Source organism: Oppia nitens, unplaced genomic scaffold, assembly GCF_028296485.1.
Source record: "Oppia nitens isolate AA-2021 unplaced genomic scaffold, nextdenovo-longstitch-racon4-pilon3 scaffold2_pilon_pilon_pilon, whole genome shotgun sequence".
NCBI classification, from domain to species: Eukaryota; Metazoa; Arthropoda; class Arachnida; order Sarcoptiformes; family Oppiidae; genus Oppia; species Oppia nitens.
In genome coordinates, this window is record NW_026533210.1 from 7,586,392 (window position 1) to 7,610,575 (window position 24,184).

Genomic DNA, 24,184 nt, shown 5'->3' on the forward strand with positions numbered 1-24,184 from the left:
GTCGACACTACTACTACTACTACAGAATATACTATACTATATGTTATAAATATAATATAGAAATATTATTTATAATTTTTCTTCCGCAATGTATTTCCTTTAAATGCCATTTAATAATAATAATAAAACATTGACTAAAACAGTGTTTATGTATTAAGTTTATAATATTTTGTATAAAACAGTCAGATTTGATATAATATAATAAACTCTAAAAAGCGACACAAAACAGTGACAAACAAATAATATAAATATTTTATATAATATATTATATATACCGTATATATATATGTGTTATACATATTGTACATATTATATGTATATAAATATATATATATATAAACATTAGACAAAAACGTAAGCCTAATATCAATCTAAATGACAGAAATGAAAGATTGCAGAATTGAAAATGAGTTTTATTTTTCACAAAAAATTCTTTGTTTATTGAATTCAAATGACATCCAAATACAACACAATTTTGTAAAACTAAAATCAGTTAAAATCCATGGCCTATGTATATGTACTGTATGTTCAAGTCAGTGATTTTTTTTATAGTGAATAAAATATATAAAACAAATGATTCAATAAAATAAATTACAATTTCTAGAGAAAAATAGGTTGCATTTTATTTTGCTATTATTGTATTAAATGTTTTCATGTTTTTTAAATCTCTCTCTCTCTCTCTTTCTTTAAAAACATCTATCACTGGCCAGTGGTATTCAATATCTTAAATAACTTTATGGTGAGAAAAATAAAGTAATTTTTCTTTTTTTAGTCAAAATATAAAATAGCAAAAAAAACAATTTAAAAACATAGTTTAAATTCAAACTTTTTTGTTTGTAAATTCAACTTTTATAAAAAAAATCACTTAAGTATAATAAATGCATATAAAGTTTAAGTAATATCATATCGTTAATAATTTTTCTTTCTCTTCAAGATTTTCTATATAATTATTTTTTTTGGTTGTTGTCCTATCACTAGAGTTTTAACATTAACTTGAAATGTTGTATAACTTAATGATGAGTGACATGTTGTGCACTACAGAGCACCCGATCCAGTGGTGATGTGGATGAGGGATGACTTAAACACTGGTAATTGATATCCATTTAAATATAATACTTTACAGTTGAATGTCGAGAGCCTGTAAGTCCTACTCTTAAAGTTAAGGAGAGACTACTAATATTAGGATTATTGTTATAATAGATATATGGGTTTATATTTCAAAACATATTCAAAAAACATAAATATCTGTTCCCTCTCTGAAAACCCAAAAATATATATATTATATATAAATAATTACATTTTATGGAGAAACTAAACTACAATTTTTTTTAGACATTCAAATATGTTATGTTTGTTAAAATCAAATTAGTCTCAAATGTTGTCTTACATTTATAGAGAATTTTATTTTAATTTTTTTTAAACTTTATAAATCTCTCTACAAACCTAAAAATATAATCTTTAACTTAAATATACTGTACTTATATAACTTAATTAGTAGTTTTGAAGAGAGAGAGAGAGAGAGAGAGAGAGAGAGAGGAAGAAAATTGTAATTTTTTTTATTTAGTATTAAACACACACTAAACAAAAATAACATTATTTTAATTTGAGAAATATAAATTAACTATATATATTACGAGTGTAATTGTTATCTCCCAGGTCAATATACATGTAATATATTCATTACATAACATAAAACAACTTTATCTCTCTCTCTCTCTCTCTCTCTCTCTCTCTCTCTATCTATCTGTGACCACAAATGGCGATAAAAAAATATTAGATATAAAAATAATAACAATATTATTATATATTATTAGCAAAAAAGCTCATTGTTTTTATAGCTTAAGTTGTCTCTAATATATATAATATAATGTGTGCAATAATCAGAGCGTTTGTATCACACATACAAAAAAACTGCATTAATTAGTCACGTATTCAAACATTAATCGCATTTATATGTATATGATATGCAATGCAAATGAATGATTAATCGAAAATGTTTTTACATTAAATATACAGTCAGTATATGTCTCCACACAATAGGGTTTTTATATGCGTTACATAAGACCTACAAATAAACTAAGTATCTATGGTTTTGACTGGAAAAGGATAGAGAATTGAAATAAAAAAAAGTTATGTAATTATGGGTAATAAAAGCTGAATTAAACTCATTTTATTTAATACTAACTCAAATGACTCTCAAATGACGATTCAATTTAAAAACCCAATCACTCTCTCCTTTCTCTATTGTATTACATATTATTAAGTATAATATATGTATGCATACAATCATAAGGAATGTTATATAACATCATAAACTGTATAATAATAATAGTATATAATATAATAGTAGGAAAAATCAATTCACAAAGTAAATGAATGCCCCGTTATTTTTGAAAAACTAACCACCCTTTACCCATCAATGTAAATAGTATGTGCCATTAATATAATATATGCCACTTTAGTTGATTAAAATTATCATATTATAAAAGTTTATTTACAAAATTTATAAATTTATATATAAATATGTGCGACAATTATTATTTTTTTTAAAAATAATTATAGTATGTAATGCCTTAAAAATACTGTATTAAAAATATACAATATATATACTGTCTTTAAAGTCTATTGGTTATAATGTATGGAAAACATGATAAGAGAAAACATATTGTGTGTCAAATAAAAATATATATATATTTGAAACTCAATAGACTCAAGGCTTACATACATATTATAACTCACTTTTATCTAATAGTGAACAATAGGATCCAAAGTTTATTGGATAGAGAGTCTACACAAGTAGGGTCTAGTTCATAAGATCTAAACTCATTTGACCCAAACTTATTTGACCCAAATCATTTGACCCAAACTTACTTGACCCAACTCATTTGACCCAAACTCATATGACCCAAATCACTTGACCCAAACTTATTTGACCCAAATCACTTGACCCAAATCACTTGACCCAAATCATTTGATCTAAATCATTTGACCCAAATTACTTGACCCAAATCATTTGACCCAAACTTATTTGACCCAAATATTATTTTATTTTTTCAAACTATATAATATATATAAATGATACAAAACTTAATAGTTAGAAAATTTAGAACTTATTAATATTTATTCCATATTCATTTTTTAACCAATTGGTAATATCTGTCTTTTTATATAATATTTTTAAAAATTAATATGTAATACTATTTACAGTAAATAAATATTAATAAGTTCTAAATTTTATAACTATTTAGATTATTATTTTATTAATTTTTGTATCATTTATATATATTATATAGTTTGAAAAAATAAAATAATATTTGGGTCAAATAAGTTTGGGTCAAATGATTTGGGTCAAGTAATTTGGGTCAAATGATTTAGATCAAATGATTTGGGTCAAGTGATTTGGGTCAAGTGATTTGGGTCAAATAAGTTTGGGTCAAGTGATTTGGGTCATATGAGTTTGGGTCAAATGAGTTGGGTCAAGTAAGTTTGGGTCAAATGATTTGGGTCAAATAAGTTTGGGTCAAATGAGTTTAGATCTTATGAGTGCGACCGACACAAGTATAGCTTAGGCTTTATATATTTAATTTGAACGGTAAGTATCGCATATAAAAGTTAAATATATATATAAATTATATCGAGAGAGAGAGAGAGAGAGAGAGAGAGAGAGAGAGAGAGAGAGAGAGAGTTCAATATTATTAGCGTTACTTAAACACACACACAAATACACAAAGTATTTTTAAATTAAATTAAATTACAAATATGTTGAGTTTATAAGTGTATTAAAGTTCAAAACAAAATTGTTTATTTCAGTAAAATGTATTTAAAAAAAAAACTAAGAAAGGCATTAACAAACAAAAAATAAAATAAATATAACTTAAAGTTAATGATAGAAAATACAGTATATAACATTGTATAACAATTTTATAGAAAATAAAGGATCAAAAACAATTGCTAAACATTAATACTATTATTATTATTATTTTTTGTTTTTTTTATTAAATACTAAGCTATTTTAGTTACGATCATTAGGTTTTATTTTTACTAAAATAAAACTAACAACAAAAAATATTTATATTTATTTATTCAATTTGATAGAAATGCAAATGATATAAGAAACTCAATAAATTAATTTTTAACTACAAAAATAAATTGTATTACAAATACATTTATAAAAAAATAAAACATTAAGTCAAGATATATATAGGCATATGTTATTGAAGTAATTTTGTAAATATTAAGTAATTTAATATCCTTTTAAACAAACATTCGTAAAAGTCTATATAAGATTAGTGTTATAACATTATATGTGTGTTATATAAGATGCAACTAATTTAGTGTTTGGATGTTATGTTTTGGTTGAGACAGACATTGAAGAGAGAGAGAGAGAGAGAGAGAGAGAGACTGGTTATCGACAATAGGGTTCATAAGAGCTCTTTATAAAAAAAAACTAGTAGATACGCTTGCAATATGAGCCCAGTTTTAAATAAGATAAAAAATAGTTAATATAATGTTTGTTGTGCTCCGGGAGATGGATAACTCGATGTTGAGTGACTAACAGTCAACTGAAAAAAGAGATGATATTTTTTGGTTGTTTGGGAGTGAAATGCTATACTTGTGTTGGGATTCAAGTATCGCTTCATTTACAAAGCGTTTACAAAAACGCATGTTTTGGAAATGCTTTTTACACTAAACAGAGAGATAGACAAAAAATATGTATACAAATCGCATACAAAATCTCTAAAAATTTATCGCATGTTTTCTTTTAATACAGACTATTAAATATGACAAAAATATATATATATATGATTTACAATATAATGTCATCGCAATCACAAACTAAACTAAAAATTTGAAATATTTAGATATTGTGTAATTAAATTTTTCTAAAATGTAGGCAATAAATTATTTTTACTTAAACTAAGTTATTTGATAATAATATTTTACAAAATTAAAGATTAGTTTTTTACTCTAATACGTGTGTGTATGTGTATGTGTATGTGTATGTGTATGTGTATGTGTATGTGTATGTGTATGTGTATGTGTATGTGTATGTGTATGTGTATGTGTATGTGTATGTGTATGTGTATGTGTATGTGTATGTGTATGTGTATGTGTATGTGTATGTGTATGTGTATGTGTTATTGTTGTTGTTATTGTCGTATAGAAAAAATAGGATTAAAATTAATTCCGGTATAAACAAGATTTTCATTCATCGCTTTATTACTTTTTTCGTTATTAAATTTCAAGACTGCTATTTATCTCAATCAGTCTCTCTCTCTCTCTCTCTCACCCACTCACACACACAAGACTTTTTTCTGTCTTACTCTTCAAAAAGAGTTATATATTATATATATATATATATATATATATTAAGCGTTAAGAAGGAAGGATATGAAAGGATATGAGGGCTCGGGTTTGACAGACATTACAGAACATTGAATTGTTTCCCAATTTTTTGGCAAATGATTTGACTTTTACTCTTAAGCTATAAGACTGACTGAGTCTAGCATTTGAGTCGAAAGGATATAAAAAAACTCTAAAAAAGATGTGACAAATCTTTTTTCTTCTTGAGGTTAATGTGAAATGAAAGCTATGAATGTATTGGACGGACGCTAAAAATAAATCATAAATTGCGAGAAAAAATGTGTCGCTTTTAGCAAATATACTGTTAATATGAAAATACAGTACACAACAAATGCTTAGTTTTTATCAATGAAGTCATTGCCACAAATAATTAGAGAAAGTTTTATTTCTATCCAAAAAAATATATATTAAAGGAAACCATAATTTGACTTAAATCCTAAATTTTGAAACAAATATTGTTGTTATAACTAATTAATTATAATTACAATTTTACTCATCATTAAGAATTATTACTAAATATAACATATTTACAGAGATTTGTATTTTTAACGAAACAAATAATTTATTATTCACATAAAAATTATTAACTGATTTATTTTTAGATATTTAGTATAACTCTTAGCAATTAAATTATAAAAATAATTTACAAACTTAATGTTGGCTTTAATATGATACTATGTATTGATAAACATTGTGCATCAATAAATTGTTATAAAAATTTATTATTATTTTTTTATTAAAGTGCTTTCAAATAATTTTTTTAATAGTTAATAAAAAATTATTTTTAAAATCTTTTATCATTTAGTAAATTTAATACTAAAGTATTTTAATAATAATAGCATAACTCAAATATAAAATGTTAATAACAAAATAAAATAATATATATATATAAATATATATATAAATCTTTTTTGACAAAATTTCTTATGATTTTTTTTCTGTTAAATTCTTTGATTGTCAAAATGACATCTAATTAAATATATTACATACCGTTATGTCGTTTAGTAAAATCCAAGCCATCGACCAAATTATTTGACATCAGATATGATGAGTGAATAATCACTGCAAACAACCAGTAATTGACCAGTGATTGCATTGTTTTTGTTGTTTAGACCAACTTTTTTTCAGGTAAATCTATATAAAGTGTGAAAATAAAATCAAATAATTATTATTAATGTACATTAAGATTATTTTAAACTTATTTTTTTCTATAAGTCAATAATAACATTTAAGTTCATAATTCTAATCAAACAAACAAACAAACAAAACATCAAAAATAATATTATTTAGTTGATTGACACAAGTTTTGATTTGAAACACAATATGTTATGTCACGCAATATATATATATACAGTATATATAATACTGTATATACTGAACTTAAATATATTTAATATTAAAATATTCTGTATATTTTTATTAAACTATATATTCTTAAGTATAGTTCAAATGTTAGTATATATTTTGAAAGACAAAGTAAACCTAAAAAAACACAACAAAACTTTTATTTCCTTAGAAATGGACATACATTTCATGTAATTTCTTCTAACATTATTTTTTCAATCTAACTGTTTGGGGGCTTTGGAGTCAATTTTTAGCCATTACTTACAGTAATACTAAATACAAGAAACAACAACAACATATATATATATATACACTGAGGAGTCGACTGTTTATTGATTTTGAAATCTTATGAGTGAAATGGTATGAAAGGCATCACCACTTAGTTATATATATCATACGAAAAAAATGATTGAGAAAAACATTTTTTGTTTGTTTGAAAGACAATTTTTTCGAGCTTTCAAAATATATATCCGAGTCATTAAAACCAGATATTTGATGGATAGTCGCCAGAAAAAAAATATTATATAATACAATATAAAAAACAAAAAAATTGTTAAAAATTATATTTCATCAACATCATTTTTTATAGTTACAATTTTGAAAAATAATATTAATGATATATATATAAAAATTATATGATTAATATAATTTATATTTAGATATATTTTTATTAAATATACACACATAAAAAATTAATTATGTATTACAATGGGAGTATACTTAAAAGACGCTCAATATAATAATGAGTAATAACTTATATATATAATAATCTAACATTAGTAGCTCTTTAACATTAATTATTGAATTTATAATTAATTTCTCAACAAAAATCTGTTTAAAAGATCTAATATCATATATATTAACGATGTTTTATTATTTGTATCTAATATTATATTTTCTATCAGTGATAAACTTTTTTTTTCTTCATAACATTTGAAAATTGCAAGCATTATCTCATTGGAAATCTTATATGAGAGACATATAGTGATATAGTTTGAAATGTATATTCAATATCCCTATGATTTATTACATTTTTAGTTCACATCAATTCATAAAATTGTTTTTTTTTCAGTTTACAGAGAAAAAATATTTTTATAAATCTAATATAAAATATAAGTTTATTTTTTACACGATATGTCTGTTTGGAAAATACAATAATAAAATTACTGCTATATTATATACAACTATATAATATGTTATACAGTATTGTAAGCCAACTTATATATTGTGTGTAGTATTTTGAATGGGATATATTGTTTGGATCGATAGCACACATACATTGAAATGATCACTCAAATGCATAACATTTATACAACAACACAATGGATATGAATTATGAACATATGAGCCACACCTGAACTCAAGCCACTACTGCCAGTGCTAATGGCATATATGGCGAGTGAGTGAGTGTGTGTGTGTGTGTGTGTGTGTGAGAGAGAGAGAGAGAGAGAGAGACCATAGCCAACAAATTTATGTGTAAAATTATGAGACAATAGCTAAACATTGTAATGTTATTAAATTTACTAATTTTTGTTAGCTAATAATATTTCCGTTTAGATTTTGTTTTGTCATTTTTGTAGATGACATTCACTGTCGGCTTCAATAATACATTATATTTCATTTTATTTCATTTATTTATATATATATATAGTGTATATAGATATCTAATTTTGTCATTAAAAACAGTTAATCATTTGGATGTGTGTTTCATTGATATGACATATAAAGACCAATATATTCGTGATCTAAAAATATATACACAGAGAATAATACACATAATGTACATTAAATTTTATATCTATCTTAAAGTATAGTAATAATGCTATAAATTATGTTTTCAAAATCATTTTTATATATTTAGTACCATATCTTTTTATATATATATTTTTTTATTTAATTTATATTATTTTATTGAGCATTCATATGATATTTAATTTATATAAAAGCAATTCCCAAATGTTTCACATTTTATATATAATTTGGTAAAATCAATGAAAAAACAGGAAACTATTTTATTGGATAAGAAATATTTTTCAACTAATACGTTATCATATAATTTATATATTATTTTGCAATAAATATCTTATATATATATATATGCGATATAAACTGCTTAACTGCAACAGTAAATTTTATTTAATATACTTATAGTTATATCTAATAAAATATGTTTAGCAAAGCAATATCTATCATATCAAATATAATCACTAATAATGTGTATATCACTCAATAATAAGAGTATTTATGAGAAAAATATGTATGTTTTGCAATGTGTTTTGATATAACAAAAAAAAATTCAAACATTAGACACTTATGTCAAACAATATAATTATTGAATCAATTTTGTTTTTTAGTTATATCGAAGTTATCAATCACTCCAAATAAAAAACTCCAATCGCTTTTCAAATAACATATGTTTAATAATATATTAAAAACAAAAAATTTACTTCTTGTACTGAATATATTGATATATATATATATATACAGTAACTTATACAAAGTATATTAATATTATTGATAAAAACTAAGTTTACTCAATTCAACACAAAATTGGACATAAGTTTAATTCACATAAAAATTTTTAGATATCTATTAATGGCAATAGCAGTTATGGAGCCGTAATATATTACAATTAATAGGACCCCTCAAATTGACATAAGTGTATTTATTTTATTGAATAAATCAATAGTGTATATACTGTATGTGTATGTACTGTATCTGTGTGTGAGTGGTGTTATGTCAATAAATATATCAACGACACACTAAATAAACAATTTATTATCTAACGAGAAGAGAGAGAGAGAGAGAGAGAGAGAGAGAGAGAGAGAGAGAGATAACATACATATATAAAAATTGTCTTAAGTTTTACTATAAGTTTAGATAAATAGGCAAACAATAGATGTTAGTTTGGATGACTATTGGTTTTATCTCTCTCTCTCTCTCTCTCTCTCTCTCTCTCTCTCTCTCTCTCTCTCTCTCTCTCTCTCTCTCTCTCTCTCTCTCTCTTGAATCAAATCAATTGTCTTTTAAACTCTTGTAGTTTAAGTCAAACTATTTTATCAAATTATGTGTGGTTTTGTTTTTATTTATTTATTTTTAAATTTAGTTTTACTATTCAAATAGTCAGCAAACAGTTGTTTGCATTTTGGATTTTTTTAGCGTAAAAAATTTGTTTTTTTGTGCATAAAATGTTTTTTTAGGTGAAAACCATTAGCTAAAGCTGTGATACAAATATATAAATGAGAGACTAAATAGTTAGACAACAAATGGTGATCTAACCATCTCTTGAGGATTAGTAGGAAAAAACAACAACAAAAGTAGTTTACTTTTTTTTGTTGGAAAAATAAACTTTATTAATGATCGATAATTACTGGTGTAATAACGCTAATGGTATTTATCTAATTAATTATTTAGTTAAAAGTAAATGAAACAAACAAGTATACAGCAAATATATAATATAAAGGAATTTAATTTATATATTATATTATATTTATTTATTTAATTGCAAAAACATAACCAGTTTATTACTGTATTATTATTATTATTATCTCTCTTACCGTAAATTAAAGATTAATGTAATCGCATTGACAATAGTCGCCGATATTTATTCATTGATAAAAACTTAAAAACTTATTTTTTTTATATATTATTAATTATTTATCAATTAATTCAGTGATAACGAGACAACAAAAAAATGTTTTGAATAGTCAGTCACTTCTCGTGTGAAAAAAATACAGTATTGAGTACAACAAATACGGTAATACACACTCACACTAAACAAAACAATACATTTAAAAAACTCACTTTTTATCACTAATTTGAAAACAATTGCTTTTTAATAGAGATATAATTAATTTGCAAAAAAAACGTCTATTATATATAGTTTATCATAAAAACTATTTTATGTATACATGCGTTGAGTCTCGTAATGATGACAACACACACCGGAGTCAGTATTCATAACAAAACAAAAAATTTAAAAAAATAATAGACACCGAAAAAAACTTTTTTTTTTGTCACAAAAGCGATGTCAACACAAAAAATATTAACAACAAAAAAAAAAGTTTTGTTTAGTTGATTGACACGAGTGTTGATTTGTGACAATACATACAATCAGTGAAAGTCCACACTATATTTAATATCATATACAGTACTAAATATATATATATATATATATTGAAAACTTTATACTGTATTTATCAACAATTTTTAGTTTAGTTTTTGGGAAACAAAGTTGTAAAACATGGGACATAAAAAATTTCAGTGAAAAGAGTGTGTGTGTGTCGACAATACAACAACATAGACACCAACTTTCCTCTTATTCATTCTCTAAACAATAGGTATATTGTCATTGAATATTCAGTAGTACTACTTGTGTACTATTACTGTATGGACAGCAAATGTGAGCTAAACAGTCTGTGTGTGTGTGAGAGCACTGGTATATTAAAAATTTTTGTTATATTACTGAACGAAACAAAACGGCACTCTCTTCTCATACATACAAAACTCTATACTGTTGTTGAGTGAGTAGTTTGTCGACCGACTGTCAGCCACACACTGTTCACAACTAGTCCGGGTGTGCACTGGTCTCTGCACTTCATATGAAAACTTGTAGACTCAGGCAATACTACCAACTCCTCTCTATCTCTCTCTCTCTTTCTCTGCTCTCCCCCTAACCAGTGCTAACACAAAACAGGCATCTATTACGTGAATGTCTCTCCCCTGCAGAGCATTCAATGTGTTAGACGACATGCGCTTCTCCTATCAATAATAAAATACAGTAATACTGTGTATTTTATTGCCTTAACATTGAATTTTTCACTAAAAGTTATGAGAGATCAACGACTGAATGAATTTTTTATTTTATTTATTTACAAGAAATTCATATAATTTTTTTTGAAACATTTTTGTGTACACTATGTATATACAGTATATATATATACAGTTAAAGTAATATAGTTTAAGTGCATTTATATATATTTGCTTTATTATTATTTATGATTATCTTTTGCCTTATTTAACAGTGGGCTCTCTATTTCGCTAAATATAACTAAAAATACTGTCAGTACTTATCCAATGCCTCCCTATCCGACCATCTTATTAAATATTAACACTTTTTTTGCTCTCTCTCTCTCTCTCTCTCTCTCTCTCTCTTTCTCTCACTTATTCTTGATCTCTAAGTTTTTGAAGTTTTTATAAGTAATGGATGAGTAGCTCAATGCAAATCATGTCATACCTTATATAAACATTTTATATAACATACACAGTATTTTCTAATATACTGTATATATACTGTATATTCAATATATTATATACGGTATATTTACTTACGCTATTTCTGCTCATATTTCCTAATAATAATAATAATAATCATAATAATAATCATAATGCAAGAGTGCATCAAATAAATTATTTGTATTTTTTAAAAATAGTATATAAAATGTACAATTTATTTGATCGTTAAAAAAGAAACATAAATTTTTTAAAAATAAGTCACAAATTTTTTTTTTTTAAAACACACAGTTAGCAAATAATTGGTAGCAATGAATATGAGAAACTGATAATTATAGTGAATTATAGCCACAAACAATTGGTGCAAATATATCGGTGGTGAAAATAATTTTTGAAAAATCTGTTCAATATATATATATATATATATATATTGATATACAGTATATACTGTATATTTGACAACTCAACCAAATGTATGGTTGAAAACAGTTTTCATAACTTCAATGACTATTTTTCACATGTGTGTGTGTGTGTGTGTGTCTACTAAAAGTAATATTAGAGAGAGAGAGAGAGAGAGAGAGAGAGAGAGAGATCAGGATAGTGGGAACTACAATATGTGCTCAAATAAATATATATATATTTGGAGTGCACCGGTATATTTAAGGGTATCCTAAATGGCTATAGCGTTGAAATTAGCCAGTCTCTAAATTGCTTGCAAATGTAGTAGACCTCCACTCGAGTAAGGGGTGGCATATATTGCATATATATAACTTTTTTCTGTTGTTGTCTACTTTAGTACTGCACACAGTTGAGGGAAATTATGTTTTTGGGGCTTCAAGAGCTAAATGAGAGGACAGTGGGAGAGAGAGAGAGAGAGAGAGAGAAGTTTTTGTGTATGAGTCTCAACAGTGCCATAAAAGTGCCTAAAATTTGTGTTATGAATATTTAGTAGTCTTTTGAACAAAAAAAAAAACTAAAATAAAAAACACAAAAGTTTAAAAATATTTGTTGTATAGATAGTTAGATAGAGAGAGAGAGAGAGAGAGAGAGAGAGAGAGAGAGAGAGAGAGAGAGAGAGAGAGAGAGAGAGAGAGGCTAAATTAAAAAGAGATAAGATTTTGAATAGCAATGACACAGCTGTGGCACTCATATATCCCAACCATACCTTTACTCTATAGTATTACAGTATATACCATTCAAAACATAAATCCATACAATATATATATATATATCTTAAGATATATTTCTAATTTTCTTATATTTGTTTTTAAAACTACTGATATTATTGTGTTCTTTCTCTCTCTCTCTCTCTCTCTCTCTCTCTCTCTCTCTCTCTCTCTCTCTCTCTCTCTCTGTTTGTTCAGTATTTATATAAAGATATTGAGATTTTTCTTTACGATATTACTTTCAAATGCAAATTTCACTTCAAATCTCTTCAGAGATAATATTATTGAATCACACATTTCGAGTAAAAATCTTAAGTCTAAAGTAATAATAATAATAATTATTATTATTATAAGAGATTTGTCGAGTTTAGCAAAAAAAAATATTTCATTAAATTTTTATTCTTAAATATATTTTAATTGACATATAAATAATTATATATATAATGTATAAATCCATTTATTTGCCATTAAAATAATAAAAATAATTTTTAAATGATTAGATTAAATTATTATTTTTTATAAATTTTAAAATATAAAATATTTTTTAAGTAATTTTTAAATTCTAGTTTGCATTTTCATAACATATCCTATGCATATAAAAAAATATTATCATATTATAGATAGATTACACACACGGAAAGTATGTTAGTAAAACATTTTTTCAGTTTTGCAAATATAAGTAATATTAGATAATTGATAAAAAATATTTAATCTAAAAATATTTTTTTAAATATAATTTTCTCATATCTAAGATGTTTTTTTATGAATATTATTAAATGATTTTAAAAAATTGTAAAAATATTTAATAAACTCATTTTCAAAAAGCAAACCTAAAACATGAAATGACATTCTCAGTCATCAAATATAATGACATTTTATGCGACAAAGTTATATATATATTAAGAAATTGAAGTCAATATTTTTAAAATATTTTTTTTTACTTTATTATACATTATATATATATATATATATGATTTAGATATAAGCAAAACGTGATTTTTGCTGTCGGCGACCAAATTATTATACAATTTCTTGAACATCACTACTACTACTACTGTTTGACTTTCAGATGAAATCATATTTTTCTGATCTCTCTCTCTCTCTCTCTCTCTTTCTCTCTTTCTCTCTTGACTTTTACTATCAGCTAAAGAATGCAATTACTAATACAGTATATATAATATGTTGTATGAGTTCAACGATGCAAAGCATCTCTAAAAACCTCATATCTTTCGTATGTATTTTCTATCCGCTGATTGCATTGCCATCGCTGGCACTGACGATAAGGTTATGTCACGCAAAATACTTATAATACTTTTAATATTAAAAAAAACTTAGTGTTGTTGTTGTCATATACACTGTATATACTGTATGTATGTATGCTTTACGGAACATATAACAAAAAATGCCTTGAATTTCGCATATTTTATTACTACTAGTTTTTATTGTCAAAATAGACCTTAAATTTAAATACCTTTTCACTCAGTACTCTCTCTAAAGGCTTAAATATGAGCCCAAAAAAAATTTCAACTGATTTGTGTGTATTTTATAACTCAATCGTCTCCATATAAGATGATTGCTTAAAGCGTTTTATATTTGCATATTTATTATGATATCAGTTTAATAATAATAATATAAAAAACACACACAAAATCATCAAAAATGACAAAAGTTATATTCAAATTTTTCAAACATAAAAATGACAAAAAAGACATACAGATTTACATTACTAATACTACTATAACAACAAACACATACACACACTGGTGCTGTGCACATCATAATTGGGAACTGACATCATTGTGGAGGGAATCGGTAGTATTAGATAGAAAGTAGATATAATAACGATGCGGATTGTCATGTAATATAACATCACAGATGCATTTGATCTACTCTTTTTTCAATGGCATTAATATTGCATTTTTAGTGGCATATCTCATCTCCCAAAAACAGGAGATGTATGATATAGAGTATATACTGTATATATATATACACACACATTACGAGTAAATATAAATTTATATACTGTATATAATCTATATCTGTGCCCATAGTTATCATATTTGGAGTTTAGTCAGCGTCGGTGCCATCACTGGTTGATGATGTATACCTAACCTTTAAAAGAGCTGATCGCTAAATATATAAATTGCAGTACTGTTTGTTAGTTTTTCAGGCAATCAATACATTAGTGGAAGAGAAAGAAAGAAAGAGAGAGAGAGAGAGAGAGAGAGAAATTGTGAAACGAGATTAAAGTGTATTTTGAGTGCGAGTTTGTGTATTATGTCTGAACGGAGTTTCTAGTGATTGACTAACACTGGGTTCAGTTTGTGACCATTTTTCATTCATCAGCACCGGCACCAACACCACTACTAACTGTATCCATACATATGCCTATCTCCCACTCACTCAGTAACTCACTCACCCGCTCACTGTTCCATAGCATCTCTTAGTATGTTTTGCTTATAGATATCAAAATACTCCCAAAAACAATATAATGATAACCAAAGCGAACAATTACTCTCTTTTTAAATGACAATATAGTTGATGTGATACCCCATAAACCTTTCCGATACAGTATATTCCCAGACATTATATGTCTAATAAACGGTTTTGATTGTAATCCCATTATATTGACTGACAAACAGACAGACAGACAGTTACAGAAATATTACATTTAAAAGACAACTAAAACTCTCTCTACTTGTTTGCATTGAATTCGTGATTAATAGCAAATTGTATATATTTTATGACCAGAAAAAAAATAAATTATAATTCATTTTTTGTGTTTTCTCTTAAATAGTATATATAGTTTATATTTATAGTATGATATCATTGTTAAAATTATTTGCATTTGTGGGCAAATATAATAAACACACGGAGAATATAAGTTATATATAAACTAAATACAAAAATCGACAGTCAGTTTAGGCTATAATTTTGTGCATTTATTTTGAATATAAATTATATTAATACACGCTAGTTGTGTGTATGAGTCATAGCTAGTGTATATATATATATATATATATATATATATATATATATGTGTGTGTGTGTGTGTGTGTGTGTGTTTAAGCACTGGTAGGTTGTGTAGTACAATGTGTACACTGTTAGGAATTTTTTATATACAGTATGTTCATATATATCAACATTACATAATAAAAACATTATTATTAATGAGAATATTCTGTTATAAATTCATACTTAAAATATTGTTTATATATATGTAATTGCATTTTTTATTACATTATTTATATTTAAAATACACATATAAATTACTAATCAGATATAATAATTTTACATTATATTATTAATCAATACACATCAACAACTTATATAATACGCCTATTATTATTTATTTTTAAAAATTATATTTTTAATAGCCAATAAAAATTACTATTAACTTATTATGTTTTATCACATCATTGCTAATATAAAATAAATTATAAATTAATTCTTTTATTTTAAAAAATTATATTTATTTTATGTTTTCTATTATCCAAAAAATGTGATAAAATATCTATTTTAGCGATAAAATTGTAGTAAAAAACATGTTATTCACTCCAATGGCTGACTGATTGACTGACAAAACAAAAAAAATTTCAACAAAAACCTCAGTTTATATTATATGTGCAATTGATATAATAGATATAATACATCACCATATTGTTTGTATACCAAAAAAAAGGTTAGACAAACAACAGCTTAATTGCATGACTTTCCTAAAACCTAATTTGCACACAAAATGCAATTATAATAATAGTAAAAACAATAGAGAGACACACACATCGCTAACAATGTATTACTCGGTATATAATACATCATTGAATTAACCCGTAAACCAAACGAGAGATCCGTTTTTATTACATTAACAATAAAGTGTTAGTGCTTTTAGTGTTTGAGAGAGAAAAAAATTAGAGATAGAGAGAGAGGAAAGGGATGGCAATGAAATGCCAATTGAAAGGTATGTTAGACAGAGGGGAGTGATCGACAAAACGATGGCTAAAAACATGTATTATTATTATTTTTGTTATAACTTATATCTCCCACACAAAAATTTTTCCGCACATAAACACACAACTGTTTACTATTTGCTATATAATAGTACACAATATATATATATATTTTACTGTATTATTAAAAGCAAATATTATTTGTAAGCAATTAATCATTTCACGCTTTTGCGAAAAATCAAATTTATGGCCAAAAAAATATTATTATTATTTAATCAAAGCGAGTAACTCTTTAAAAAAAATATTAGAGGAAAGACTAATTTGGTGTTTCATAATTTTTTCAAGCACTAGTATGTGTGTGTGTTTTGCCTCATTTGCCAATGAATTTATTATATATATTAAACATAACATAATACACACACACGGGATGCAAATATTTGCAAAAAAATTATTCACTCATTCATATATATATATATAACTTATATATATAGACACTGTACTGTAAAAAGAGATATTTCCTTAAATTTACAATGACTTTGACAAATTAAATACAAAACCTACACTTTTTTTTGTTATGGCGTTTATTGGATAATAAATGTATAGCAAACTAACAGATGCTTGAGCTATAATAAACACCACTATTAATATATTAGTGTATATATATATACAGTATATATCATATTATGTAACTTATAATATTAAATATTGTGTGAGAGTTTGCGAGTTTGTTATACATTAAGAAATAATAAAAAAAATAACTTGAAATAAGAAAAATTAATTTATTCTGCTTTTTAGTCCATAATAAATGTCAGTTCATACACTTTTTTGGGGCTTACAAATTGGGTGGTCCTCTCTAAGCTGCACCCATACCCCTCAATTAAATGTCTTTCACACTACATGTTTATACTGTATATAAAGTAAAATGTCTAATAAATGATATATACAACAAGTTTAGGACAATTTTCGTGCTATAAGTTGTCCCCTAAAAACCTGAATAGACATTATTAAACATATGATTAATATATAATAAATATATAGTTACTTACTTTCAATTGAGAAACTTATTCATCAGATTTTTAAAATATTTTATTTTTAAAAGATTAGAAATATGATAGCATTTTCTCATCTAACGTCTAATAATATGATAATTATTAAAAGCTTCTCATTTTTTTTGATACAAACTTGAAAGGGATTTAATATTTTATAAACACTAAACTTGATAGTTATAACACATAAGGGTATAATAAAATAATTATAATATTTTTATAGACATATCGAGTATCAAAATTGTATTATAAAACATGTGTACTTTATATACAGTATTATATATTTAATACAAACATAGTATTTACTGTATTATTTAAAACTATTAATAGACTTAATCAAAATATTATAATAATAATAATAATAATATAGAGTAAGTTTATTAAATATAATTTTCTTGTTTTAATTAATTTATTAATTAAAATTTGTTTTAAGAATTAAAGGAGACATATTAGATGTCTCTAAAATCTAGTGTTTATTATTAAATAATTTAAATTTAATTTAAATTTAATCGATGTAACAATTTTTGAAATGATAAAAATAGATTTTTATTAAATAATTTGATAAATTTTGCTTAAAAATTGCTAAAAAAATTATCTAATATACAGTATATAACTTAATATAAATGACATTATATGGTGTATAAAAAAATATAATTTACTACTTATTTTTAAGAGTACACTAAATAATAATAAGCTTAATATCTAATTATAGAGTTTATAAATTATAGGCAAAAATTAAAGTAATCTTTTTTTTGCTAATAAATTTTTTTCTGAAAACCAAATTATTACTTTTGCAAAAATAAAAAGACGAGAAAATATTTATGAAATATATATATATATATTAAAAAAGATAATTTGTTTCTTTTCTTATATTATTTAAGAAAGAAATTTATATAAATTAAACGCGAATTGCGGGCAAACTGTATATAATTTTAATGAGATGTGAGATTTGAACAGCTAGTGTGTGTGTGTGTGTGTGTGTGTGTGTGTGTGTGTGTGTGTGTGTGTGTGTGTGTGTGTGTGTGTGTGTGTGTGTGTGTGTATGTGAGTGTGTATGTGTGAGTATGAAATAAAACTCAATTAAAGATACATATAGTATATATATATATATATATATATAGTATAATAAATTTATCAAAACTTATGGTAATGTTTAATAATGTAAAGCAATATCCGATGTATACTTTATTATTAATGTTTCGGAAAATAACAAAAACAAAAATACTAAATAATTATAATAATAATAATGAGAAAACTCTTTAATTAGTTTTTCAACAACAAAATAAAAACAGACATACAATTCATGTGCCATCTAATCCATGGCACACTTCTATGTCATATCCATGTCTTATAGATATATATATAAATACAGAGATTAAGGATTTGGCCTCTCAGTAAAGTCATTGTTTTTTATGGCATTTTTTGTTGGTTTATAGTATATATCTATTTTGCTGATTTGATAAGTATAGCTCAGTCAGTAAAAATATAAAGGATAACTTATGTGTGCCCTATTCTACCCTCTAACAAAAACTACATGTGCGGGCAGTGTAGTACAGTATAGCAATATTGTTTAGCCCATAGTTTTTTTTAAGACACATGTCATATGCTTTGGACATATAAACCTAAATGAAATCTAATTCCTTGAGCGAAATGGACATACATTTCGGTATATTTTGTTGTTGTATGCGATTTCACTGTTTTTCTTACGGGGCTTTTGTGGAGTCAATTTTTAGCCATTACTTAGAGAGAGAGAGAGAGAGAGAGAGAGAGAGAGAGAGAGAGAGAGAGAGAGAGAGAGATATTAAAAATATATGAAACAACAACACATATATACACTGAGAAGTCGACTGTTTATTGATTTTTAAGACAACTGACTAACTCGTCAGTGAAATGAAATAAAATGATGGTATGAAAGGCATCACAGCTTTGGTTATATTATCAATGATTTGATAAAAACATATTTTATTTTTATTTTATTTGTTTGTTTGTTTGAAAGATAAGTTTTGAATCTTCACAAAAAATACATATCACGAAACATTACATAAAACCAGATTTTTTGATGGATAGCCAGTCACCAAAAATATAACAATTTTTATTTTGTTTGAAATATTAACATAAGTATATTTATGAGATAAATAATTATTTTTTTATTTTTAGAAATTTTTAAATATATCGATAAATATGTATTTAGAAATAAAATAAAAAACTTTAGATTAACCATAAAAATATCCATTAATATTAATTAGATTAATAATATGACACAAAAATTATTTGTTAAATACACGCAAATAGATTTTTTTTACTTTTTGATCAGTACATTTATTATTAATATTATTCAATACACACTGCTATCAATAATTCAAAAATATTTATAATGATTTTAATAATTTATAAATGTTAAATTTTTCTAAATATTAATCTGTATAAAATTCAAATTACAATAAAAAAAGTTTTTATTTATAAATATATATATATATTATAGTATAGTATAATATAATATATTGAAAGTAAAGTAATTTGAGATATTTTATTATTCTATAAGTTATATTTAACGAAAATGATAACTATTTATTATGATTAAAAATAGTTTTTCATATATAATATAAAATATGTTTCGTTTTTAATCATAATTAATCATTTCATCAATAGTTTATCCACAGATCCCGATATTATTTTTAAGTTTGCATACCTTAGAAAATATTGTAATAAAAGAAATGATACAAAAATAAAGAAAATAAAGATTAATAAAAATATTATTATAACAAAAATAATAATTATACTAATAATTAAAACATGTTTTTAATAAATATCATATTTCTATACTTTATTTTGATTGCAGACAACTGTGCCGTCAGTAAAATATTCCGTAAAAATTAGTTTACGTCGAGACTTGTTATTATTAATTATATTATTATTATTATTATTATTACTAATATAATTAAATAGTATATTATCGGTGTATTCATATATAACACAATCGACTCGACACGGATTTAGCCTACATTTGTCACTTAACACCTTTTTAAGTACAGTAATAGCGCCGTATATTTTTGTAGACCACACACACACACAATACGACATACAATATATAATAGAGAAAAAAAGGTACTAAATATCAACAATATCTTAAAAATATTTAACAGTTAATTATGAAAATCTGTGACATATATATATATATATCATATTAACAATTAATTACAATTTGATCCTCCTCATCCAGCTCATCATAATTATAATTGGGATGTATTTGTTGGCACTGTTGGATACGTTGGTCATCCGTAATATATATGCGATCTAATTGCGAGTAAATTGTATGTTTAATTAAAAATCTGTGTCTTTTTTATTTTAAAATTTACCGCTTATTGAAGTGGTAGCCAATAAATTAAAGCAACACATAACCAATGAAATTACTAATAAATAACATTTGACAGCCATTTGGATATATTATGTATACATAAAAAAATCAATTTAAATCTAAATCAAAAAAGGTGCTTAACAAGATTTCAAAAAATTAATTTACATTTTAATACATCAAAAAACATGTCTTATATAGTTTATAATTTTTTTTAGTATTACGCATATACATTGTGTACCTATACATACAATATTATAAGCACCTTAAAGCATTATAAGCATTATAACAGATAATCATCATTAAATTATTTTTATCAAATAGTCTCTACGTATTAGTAAACTACTAATTTACTACAAATAGTGGCCTATTATTAAGTGAGAATATATCACACTTTAAAAAAAAAACTTGAGTGATAACAACATCCATAAGCTCATCACATGGAGTTTCAAAGTGTAAATAAAATACTTCATACTTTATATCTCTTGAATGTTGAAATACCATTTTGTTTACATAATTTCGGTGAAATTTTAATGAAAATTTTTAATATGTTTTCCACTTAATTATATGAATTTATATATAAATATATTTTTCCTGTACTTTGTGTCACAAGATTTTATACTATATTTGTTGGACTTATACTCTAAACTTCTTTAGGATATAAGTTAATTAAAGCTCAATTAAATATAGAGAAATATATATATATATATATATATATATATATATATATATATATACAGTAATTGGATTTTACTCATTATATAAGCACTTCAAGTAAATTATTTGATATAATAATGTCCTTGATACTATTATTAATATTATTAGTATTATACAGTAATAGGCTGAGCACACACTAGCATTAGTTTATATATGTTTTATAATATACAGTACTGTATATTGTATTGTTTGACAGCACTTTTCAAGAGTATTCAGACAATTATTAATTTATATATTTTTTTCAAGTATACGGTAGTATTAAATAGTAATTGCAGCAAAAATAGTAATAGTAGTAGTAGTTCGTGACTATTTCATCAAACAGTAGCTATAATATACTAAATATATAAATATATACTGTATTATAATACAAAATATGTTTAGTTTAGAAATGAGAAGCAAACAGACAGACAGATAGACATCCAACTAATTTGACAATTATTTGATTATAAATTCAATATTCAAATTGATTTTTTAAAAGCTTAGTTAATATAGCAGAGAAAGGAAGACCATTAAATTTTTTGAGCCATCCGTGCATCGCATGAGAGGATTCAAAGAGAGAGAGAGAGAGAGAGAGAGAGAGAGAGAGAGAGAGGCAACAAATGATATAATTATAGAAAATGGCAATAATTGAGTGATGGGTCGGCACACGCGGGTGTGTGTATGTGTGTGTCTACCCGCGTGTATGGTGTGGTGTACGGCCTGTCAATGCATGTCCTGTACATTATCTCTGTTCATGTTTTATGATTTTTGTCTCATTTATTGAACATTTATTTTTGTGGCATATATGAGAGCCACAGCTGTAATATTATGGGAAAACCAGGAGAATGGGCTCTATTTGTTTGGATGTTAATCTATGGGTGCTTTCTCTTTGGAAAGCACTGGTAGATTGAAAGTACAGCAGAGAGTGAAAGTGTGAGAGAATTCTGATGAATTCAGTCGTCAATCAGTTATATTAGCCATCGATTTGTGTGCGATTGTGTTGGCACTGGTATGGCTGATATGATATTAGGCCCGGGAGACAAGTTTTTGGCACGTTTTTAGGTCCCGACTATAAACTGGTGGCGTTTTATGACGTGTGTCGCTATCATTATCATAAACACATAACCAAATACAAAAGTACTAATATGTATGCATTCACTCATCAGATATAGTCATTGAAGTCATGGCCCATCACAACAACAAAACTTATAACACATACCATACACACAAACCAATTTGAGAGCTCTGGGATGTGAACCCAGAGCTCTATATATTTATTTATTATCATCAATAGCTCTCTCTCTCTCTCTCTCTCTCTCTTTGCTCAAACATTAGCAATAACTGTTAGGATGTCTGTGCAATCGTATAATATATATTTCGGTGACATTTAAAATAATCATATATTTTTGCTAAACTTTAAACTATACTTAACTACCGTCTGAATACTAGTTGAGTATTATTATTATTATTAAAGCTATTATTTGCTTTGATAGCACATATTGTATAACTTATGACTGTATTGTAAAATTTAAATGAACAAAAATAGTGTCTGAGAGTTATGGTAAGTTCACCAAATATATTATGCAATTCATACAATACATTTAATGTTGAGAGAGAGAGAGAGAGAGAGAGAGAGAGAGAGAGAGAGTCGGGAGAATAATAGGAAAGTTAGCTTTCAGAGAGAAAGAGAGAGAGAGAAAGTACACCTTTTTGAATGTCGGAGCGGAGACTCGCTCTACTGAATTGCCGTATCTTTGCTCTCAATATTTCAGTACATTATTATATACTGTATTATTATTTTTATTATTATTATACACACAATTTATATTGCATTTTAAAAATTTTCATTAAGCGTCATATGAGATGCACAAATCATTTATTATTAAACTATTATTTCTATAGCAGACTAATTATTACTCCCATTTCCCAGTCAACTCCTTGTGCACCATATATGATATATGGACTCTCTCTCTCTCTCTCTCTTATTGTCTGTTTATCTATCTCTCTGTCTATCTGTCTGTCATTATTTTCTTTGTA

The 24,184-nt window shown here is 25.0% G+C and overlaps 1 protein-coding gene across 2 annotated transcripts in view; it reads right to left on the reverse strand.

Moving 5' to 3' along the window:
- The window catches only part of LOC128956411 (epithelial discoidin domain-containing receptor 1-like), a 36,941-nt gene extending 15,328 nt beyond the window's left edge, over positions 1-21,613 (reverse strand). Inside the window, exons 1-3 of one of the 2 annotated variants that reach the window (XM_054302146.1) lie at positions 21,456-21,613; positions 21,299-21,393; positions 6,355-6,498 (exon numbers count right to left, since the gene is read on the reverse strand). In XM_054302146.1, coding sequence (XP_054158121.1) covers positions 6,355-6,460 — 106 coding nt within the window. In that variant the 5' untranslated portion in view covers positions 6,461-6,498; positions 21,299-21,393; positions 21,456-21,613. Of the gene's footprint in view, positions 1-6,354; positions 6,499-10,265; positions 10,331-21,298; positions 21,394-21,455 lie in introns of those variants that run through there. The other variant, XM_054302148.1, reaches the window with a different exon arrangement.
- Positions 21,614-24,184: the final 2,571 nt, after the last annotated feature.